Genomic DNA, 8306 nt, shown 5'->3' on the forward strand with positions numbered 1-8306 from the left:
AGCCCCATCAATTCTCTACAATCCTTTCCCTGCAATCCCATCGTTTCCCCATGATCCTGTCCCTTCCCTGCAATCCCATCCCTTCCCCACTCCCCACCAACACCCCCCCCCCCCCATTTAAATACTTTCCAGGGACACGGATTCCTTTTTCCTTTTCTCTGTTTTTGGGTTTGGTTTGTTGGTTCATGGTTGGTTTTTTGCTTCCGTTTCTCATTGTCAGTAAAACCCCTGTCGCTGCCAGCGCCAGGAGGGGCGGCCACCGGCCATGCCAGCCCCTGCAGCTCCTTCTCCGCACTGTCACAGGGTCGGGGATGCTGGGGGACAGGACGGGGAGGGGACGAGGGACCACTAAACCTGCCTGGTGCTCGCTGGATGCTGGACATTATGGACAGGGGCAGCCGCCGGTGTCGGCCCCGTCTCAGCCTTGAAACCCACGCGTCCTTCCCCAGCCCAGGGGCTTCACTGAGTGCCGGGCGGTCCCAGCGGGGTCGCGCCGCTCAGTTTGTGTACACCTGAGTCCCGATCACACGCATGATCTCCTTCTGGATTTTGGGGTCCTGAGTATTGATATTGGCGTCTCCCACTTGGCCGTCTTCGTACCTGGAAGGGGAGAAGGGGGGCAGTGAGGGGGGTCCCATGGGTGTCCCACAGGTATCACGAGGGGGGCACAGCCCAGCACTCACACAAAGAAGAAGCGGGTGCAGACGTGGTCCGAGACGGGGCAGACCCAGATGTTGCCGTGTTTCTGCAGGTCCTTGGAGGTGATGACTGCAGAGGAAGGGGCTGTCAGCCACGGCATGGGGCAGAGCTCCCTGCTGGGGCCCTCCCCTCCTCCTTCCCCCAGCCAGGGGTGTGGGTACTGCCTGTACCCCTCATCCTGTCTCCCCCCCGGTATCACAGCACCTTCGCACAGCGCGATGCAGTTCAGGTTGCGGCTCTGGAGGAAGCGGGACTGGATGGAGCGTGTCTGCGGGGAGAGGAGCCGGTGTCACTGCCCCGCCAGGGTCAGCTCGCCCCGTCCCCAGCACCCACGGGTGCCATGTCCCCGTCCCCAGCACCCACGGGTGCCATGTCCCCGTCCCCATCCTCTCGTGGCATCCCCTGCCCCGTCACCTGCGGGATGGTGTTCATCCGGTTGTACCGCTGCACCAGCTCGTCCTTCGAAGGCATCCGGTGCTGCCCTTTCCCCATCCCTGTGGAGAAGCGAGGCTCCCGTCACTGCCAGGCAGGCAGCACCCTGGGCTGACACGGGGACACATGCCACAGACAGGGACAGCCACGCCGCGCACTCCTGCCCTGCAACCGAGCCCTGGGAGCCCACAGCAGTCAGAGCAGCGGCTTTTAAAGCCTGGAAAATGTTGGGGTTTAATTCCCCAGCACACGGAAAGCCCCAGCCTGGCTGGGAAGAGGCTGGCGCAGGTGGGAAGGATGCAGGATGCTGCCTGCTGCAGCCAGCACAACGCCAAACATTGCCGGGCCCATGCAGGGAGTGAGGACGGGAGCGCAGATGGGACTGGGCAGCACAGGCAGGCTCTTACCTGAATATCCAAAGGAAATACTGGAGATGGGGCTCAGATAGATGCCCTTGCCATAGGCTGCTCCATGCAGCTTGCAGGGAAACACCAGGGTGAGCGCCACGGGGTCACCCGAGAGCTCGGGCACGGTGGTGGAGGCGGCGCAGCCTCTGCAGGCAGCATTCCAACTGCCTGCATCCCTCCTTGCCTGCATCCCTCCTTGCTTGCATCCCTCCTTGCCTGCATCCCTCCTTGCCTGCATCCCTCCCTGCTGCATCCCTCCCTCCCTGCCTGCCCCGGGCAGTGGTCCGGCCCTGGGAGCGTTACCTGCAGTTTGGTGTAGGAAGCGTTGACCAGCCCGTTGCGGAGGATGGAATGCCAGTTCTCAATGTGAGAGCCGCTGGAAAAAGCAGCCCCAGGTCAGCCCCACAGCACCCATAGCATCCCGCCCCACAGCACCCACCTGGGGGGCTCCCCCCTCGGCAGCTCACTGGAAAGCGAAGGTGCTGCCGTAGAGCTTCTTGGCGGTGCGGAACCGTGCTTCCTTGGCTGGGGGGCTGCTGAGCAGGAGGAACTGGTGCGAGGTGTGCATGAACTTCAGCTGCTACCAGGGGAAAAGGAAGAGCAGCGGCGGTGCCGGCGGGGACAGAGGACGGACAGACACGGACAGACAGAGATCATGCACGGCAGCCTGGCACCGGGCAGCCCCAGCCCTGCCTTGGCCACCCGGAGCTTGCCGGGAGGGTCAGTGGCATTCCCCGGCTCTTGTCCCCCATCCCACAGCCTGTGACAAATATCCTCCACCCCATATCCCATATCCTGCGTCCCACAGCCCACAGCAGGCAGGGCCCATCCCAGAGGTTGCATCCTGCATCCCGGACCGCCCACATACATCAGACACCCACATCCTTACATCCCTAATCCTGCATCCCGCATCCCACATCCCATAGCCAACATGCTGCATCCTATAGCCTGCACCCTGCATCCCTACCTCCCTCCCACATACCATACACTGTTTTTCATCCTATGCCCCACACCCCATACTTTGTTCTGCATCCCATATCCTTCATCTTGCATCCCATATCCTTCATCCCACAACCCATATCCCACAGCCTACATCCCATATCCTAAGTCCCACTTCACATACCCTCCATCCCACATTCCATATCCCATATTCCACTTTCCACGCTCCATCCTGCACCCCACCTGGCGCCCAGCCAGGCCCCTTACCCTGCTGAGAGGCAGCTTGACAATGTGGGATCTGTTGCTGGAGATTATCCTTGCGAAGAGAAGGAAGAGAAGGAGGAAGGTCAGGCAGGGTGGTCCCACACTCCCCTGGGACCAGGACCCCCCCTGAGGCTTGTGGATCATAAGAAAGGGGCCAAGGGGGTCATGACGGGGATGCCCGGCTGCTCCCCAGCCTGTCCCCTATCCCATGGGACATGGGGCAGTGGTGGGTGATGTGGGGCAGGGGAATGGGGCCACAGCCCCCTCGACCTTACCACTGCAGGAGGGGATGGGCCAGGGGGTCCAGCTTGTCCATCTGCTTCTTGATCTCCAGGTAGGACCCCTGGCAGAGGCAAGAGGGGGTGCACGTGGGTCCCCCAGCACCCGCCCAACCAGGGGTGGGTGAGATCAGCACCAAAAAGCCACCCCTCGGAGAAGGGTCCCACACTAGGGGCACCTCTGATGGGGCCATGCTGATGTACCTGGGTCATCTCCCGGATGGACATGACGCTGTCCAGGGCCTTCTGCAGCCGCTCATAGTTCTTCTTCTACACAGGGAGCAGGAGAGAGGTGGCCATGAGAGGGCTCCTCGGGGCTCCCCCTGCCCCATCACGGAGCAGCGTTGGTTCCCCTAGTGCTTACCTTGGGGTTGAAGGCAAGCGTTTTGGGGTCGTTGGGGTCCACCACGGAAGGGTAAGGCTCGAAGATGATGCTCTTGCGAGGGGACTCCAGGGCAGCGCGGCACATGGCCACCAGCAGGTCCACCACCTCGAGGACAGAGCGTGGGGTGAGGGGACAGCCCCCCGAGGTGACAGCATGGTCACCCCCCCACACAGCCTACCTCGGCGCCCGTGGCCACCTCCTCCGCCGCGCCGGACATGACGCCCAGGGTGTAGAAGGAGAAGACGCAGAGCTCGCGGGTGCACACTGCTGGCTGTGGGGGGACAGGGGCCATGGGCAGGGTTGGCGATGGTGACGCGGGGTGACAGCCCATGGGGGCCGCTCCCCGTCACTGCACCTTGAGCATGGAGCCGTTCTGGAAGACGTGCTGCTCGTCGCACACCACGCAGTACTCATTGAGCGTCGGGATCCGCTGCTCCGCGTACTTCATGATCTGAGGGGGCCAACGCCAGGAGTCAGGCCCGGGGTGGCATCCAGGGGAGGATGCTCCAGGCAGCGGGACTGGGATGAGTGGGATGTGGGGCAGTGGGAAGGATGCTCCAGGCAGCAGGACTGGGATGTGGGGCAGTGGGAAGGATGCTCCAGGCAGCAGGACTGGGATGTGGGGCAGTGGGAAGGATGCTCCAGGCAGCAGGACTGGGATGTCGGGCAGTCGGGAGGATGCTCGAGGCAGCAGGACTGGGATGTGGGGCAGTGGGAAGGATGCTCCAGGCAGAGGGATTGGGATGAGCGGGATGTGGGGCAGTGGGAAGGATGCTCCAGGCAGTGGGCTGAGGATGAGCAGGACATGGGGCAGTGGGAAGGATGCTCTGGGAAGCAGGATGGAGCTCAGCAGGACACTGGGCAGCGGGGAGGATGCTCCGGGCTGCAGGACCTCACCTGGACGAGGAAGCCGTACTCCAGCGTTGGGACATTCTTGCAGTGGCCGCCGACCTGCGCCGGAGCCGGAGCAGAGCCCGCTGCGTTATCCCCTTTCCCCACCGCACCCCAACTTCCGCGCGGCACCAGCAGCCCCCCCGGGACCCCCAACATGCAAACACCCTCCTGGGGACACAACCGCACCAGGGACACAGCACCAAGAGGGGGTAAAACCCCGCAGGACCCACAGCCGGCGTCCCAGTTGGCCCACAAGCACAGGGGAGAAACCCCGTGGGAGCTCCCTCCAAGCCAAGGGGGTCCCACCACTGCCCCAGGCCAGCCCCCCGGAATCCGGGAAGGGAAGGGAGAGGAAAGCAAACCCCGAGGCGGGGAGGCACCCACCAGGATGTTGAAGGGGGCGACACCTGCCTGGGTGCTGGCGGGGGGGTAGCCGAAAACCTCCACCTTGGGGTTCTTCACCATGCAGGACACGGAGCGGTTCATGAGGCGGTTGACACGAGCCTCAGGGATGCCCAGTTTGCCCTTCAGCACCGAGTCCTGGATGACGGGGAAGCTGGGAGACCTGCGGCACAGAATCCCCCTGAGCTCCGAACTCAGACACCAAATTCAGGCTTTGGCTGGTTTTGGGGAGCCCCCCCCACCTCCTCGGGCTCTGGTAGGGAGCAACAGCATCCAAGGGATGAGTAGGGAAACTGAGGCACAGCCCTGGCCACCCAGGGTGAGGGGAGAGAGGTTTGATCCCGTGGTGACACCATCAGGGTCTTACTTGGGGATGGGGGAGAAGATGCTGAGGCCAGCACGGAACTTCTTGATGGTGCCGCTCGTCTTGAACCAACTGTGCCGCTTCTCCTGCTGGGTCTTCAGGAAATCATTGCTGAGATGTTTCCATTGCTGGGATGTGAACATGCCCAGGATCCTGGCAGAGAGGTGGCATGGGCATCCACGCAGGGTGCCAGCACCCATGGATGCGCCAGTGCCAACTGAGCCTAGTGCTTGGGTGGCTTGTGCCACCCAGCTCCTACTCTTCCCCATCCCCATAGGGTGAGCTGTGTGGCAGTGGCACGGGGACATGTGGCTGGTCTGGGGGCAAAACGGTGGACCACCCACCCACCCCCCTTGGGTGCCCACTGTGTTTCGGTTCTTACTTCTTCAGCTGCAGACCCAGCCCGAAGCCCTCCTTGTTGGACGGCTGGAAAACCTCGATGGACGGTTCTGCAGGGAGAGAGGAGGACAAACGGACAGTGCTGCTGCTGTGCCCGTGCTGAGAGCCATGCGGACACCGTGCCCTGCCCGGCCCCACTCACCAGGGCCATCGAGGTACTGGGAGAGGGAGAAGCGCAGGCGGAGGACGATGGGCTCCGTCCGCAGCACCTTCCACGCCGTCGCCACCTCCTCCTGCCAAGGGAGAGCTGCCATTTGGCACGGCCCTGAGGACCCCCAGCTGGGGAAGGAAATCTGGGGACCCCCACATGTGTGTCCCCACCACCCCCATGCCCACGGTGCCAAGGACACCCCAGGACTCACATCGAGGAAGCTGATGTTCACGTGGAGGTCGATGTCCACGTCATCGATGGTCCCGTACTCCCTGTGAAGACACACAGCCCCGTGGTGGGGTGCCTGTGCCAGGACGGGCAGGCTTGTGGGGCGGTGATGGGCACATGTAGCTCCTCATGAATCAAGTGCGTGCACCCATGAGACAAGGATGGCAACGGGAGAGCACCTGGATTGTGGATGGGTGCCCCAGGGATGCCACAGCTGGGTGCCCCAAAATGCCCCAGCCAAGTGCCTGGGGATGCCATGGCCAAGTGCCCCAGGGGTGCCACAGTGGGCACATGGAGATGGCACAGTGGGGGCTTGAGGAATGCCATGTCTGGGTGCTTCAAGGGCAGCATAGCCGGGTGCCCAAGGGATGCTATGGCCAGACACCCTGGGGATGGCACCATTGGGTGCCTGGGGATGGCTCTGCTGGGTGCCCAGGGATGCTATGGCCAGACACCCTGGAGATGGCACCATTGGGTGCCTGGGGATGGCATACCTGGGTGCAGGCAGCGGTGCACCCACCTGACGGCCACGGCATTCTCACTGTAGATCTCCTTCACGGCCTCGATGTCGGCATCCAGCTGCGGGTGACGGTACAGGTCGGCGGCACAGGTCCCCTGCAGCACAGCACCCCACAGCAGTGTCAGCCCCATGCTCAGGATCAGGCTCAGGCTGGGGAGTCCTGAGCCCCACCACCACCCACTGGGTCCAGCACCCATAGTGCCTACCTGGACGCCATAGAGGAACTCCTCGGACTCATTGTCCCCATCGGAGTCATCATCAGTCCAGTACTGGCCCTTGAGGTCCTGGGGTGCATAGGGTTGGGGTTAGCAGAGTTGAGGGGGCCGGAAAGTTGGGGTGCAGCAGGAATGGGGGGGAAGGGTTGGGGGAGCAGGTTATGGGGAAGAGGGTTGTGGAGGTGGATCAGGGCTAATGGGTTGGGGGAAAGAGATTAAGAGGGAGTGAATCAGGGAGGAGCAGGTTGTGGGGCAGCGGGTTGTGGGAGAAAGTTGTGGGGAACGATTTGGGAGGCAGTAGGATGGGGAGAGCAGGATCACGGAGCAGGATGGGGGAGTGTCTGGGAGGGCAGCAGGATCTGGGCATTAGGATGGGGGCACCAGGTTGGGGGCAGTAGGATGGGAGCAGTTTCAGGGACAGAAGGATGGGGCCACAGGAGGATGGAGGAGCAGGAAGGGGGATGAGGAACCAGATTAGGGGAAAGCAGGTTGAGGACAGCATGTTTGGGACAGTAGGATAGAGACAGCAGGATAGGGGCAGCGGGATGTGGACAGCAAGATGGAACAGCAGGATGGGGACAGCGGGATGGGGACAGCAGGATGGGGACAGCAAGATGGAAAATGGGATGGGGACAGCGGGATGGGGACAGCAAGATAGAACAGTGGGATGGGGACAGCGGGATGGGGACAGCAGGATGGGGACAGCGGGATGGGGCAGCTGAATGAGGGCAGATGGATGGAACAGTGGGATGGGGACAGCAGGATGGAGCAGTGGGATGGGGACAGTGGGATGGGGACAGCAGGATGGGGCAGTGGGATGGAGCAGTGGGATGTGGCAGCAGGTTGGGGGCAGTGGGATGTGGCAGCGGGATGGCACAGCGGGATGGGGCAGCGGGATGGGGCAGCTGGATGGAACAGTGGGATGGGGACAGCGGGATGGGGACAGCAAGATGGAAAGTGGGATGGGGACAGCAGGATGGGGCAGCGGGATGGGGACAGCAGGATGGGGCAGCGGGATGGGGACAGCAGGATGGGGCAGCGGGATGGGGCAGTGGGATGAAGGCAGTGGGATGGCACAGCAGGATGGCACAGCGGGATGGGGACAGCAGGATGGGGCAGTGGGATGGGGACAGCAGCATGGCACAGCGGGATGGGGACAGCGGGATGGGGACAGCAAGATGGAAAGTGGGATGGGGACAGCAGGATGGGGACAGCGGGATGGGGCAGTGGGATGGGGCAGTGGGATGAAGGCAGTGGGATGGCACAGCAGGATGGCACAGCGGGATGGGGCAGCGGGATGGGGCAGCGGGTGGAGGCCGTGCGCGGAGCCGCTGCAGGGTCCCGGACGATGGCGGGGGGGGTCCTCCCCCATCAGCCCCGTCCCCTTCCCGTGCCGGGGGCACTCGGGGGCGCCGGGGCCTGGCCCCCCCCTCACCTCCCGCCCCGAGCAGGCCCCGTCCCGCCGCCCTCCCCGGGCCGCCATCCGCGGGGCCTGCTCCCGGCGCCGGGCCGCGGGCGGGGCTGCCCCGGTCCCGCCGCGCCCCCCCGGCCGGCGGGGCCCCGCTCACCATCTCAGCGGCCGGCGGGGCCTGCCAGCGCCTCCATGCTGCCGGGCGGGCGGGCGGCCATCGCGCCTTGACGTCAGGGCCCGGCGCGGGCCCGGCGCCGCGGCGTCACCCGGCAACTGCCGCTGACGTCAGCCGGGGGACCCCCCCGGTACCCCCGAGCA

General features: G+C 64.0%; 1 protein-coding gene across 5 annotated transcripts; it reads right to left on the bottom strand.

The window, feature by feature from the left end:
• Positions 1-141: 141 nt before the first annotated feature.
• PARP6 (poly(ADP-ribose) polymerase family member 6) lies at positions 142-8227 on the bottom strand. 5 transcript variants are annotated; one of them, XM_065688583.1, is made up of 22 exons: positions 8146-8227; positions 6569-6646; positions 6363-6457; positions 5826-5886; positions 5606-5696; positions 5447-5513; positions 5068-5217; positions 4710-4863; positions 4302-4355; positions 3760-3855; positions 3583-3675; positions 3384-3509; positions 3224-3289; positions 3017-3084; positions 2745-2793; positions 2006-2115; positions 1842-1914; positions 1539-1608; positions 1114-1193; positions 904-967; positions 684-768; positions 142-600 (listed from the first exon to the last, which is right to left on the bottom strand). In XM_065688583.1, exons 1-22 carry the CDS (start codon positions 8146-8148, stop codon positions 498-500), a joined length of 1836 nt encoding a protein of 611 aa, XP_065544655.1. In that variant the 5' UTR covers positions 8149-8227; the 3' UTR covers positions 142-497. The 5 variants fall into 5 exon arrangements, 4 of the variants coding, with proteins under 4 accessions (XP_065544655.1, XP_065544654.1, XP_065544652.1 ...); XM_065688582.1 differs by having other exon boundaries at positions 2006-2118; XM_065688580.1 differs by having other exon boundaries at positions 4683-4863.
• Between the last annotated feature and the right edge of the window lie 79 nt (positions 8228-8306).

The sequence above is a fragment of the Lathamus discolor genome, chromosome 8, assembly GCF_037157495.1.
Source record: "Lathamus discolor isolate bLatDis1 chromosome 8, bLatDis1.hap1, whole genome shotgun sequence".
Taxonomy (NCBI): Eukaryota; Metazoa; Chordata; class Aves; order Psittaciformes; family Psittacidae; genus Lathamus; species Lathamus discolor.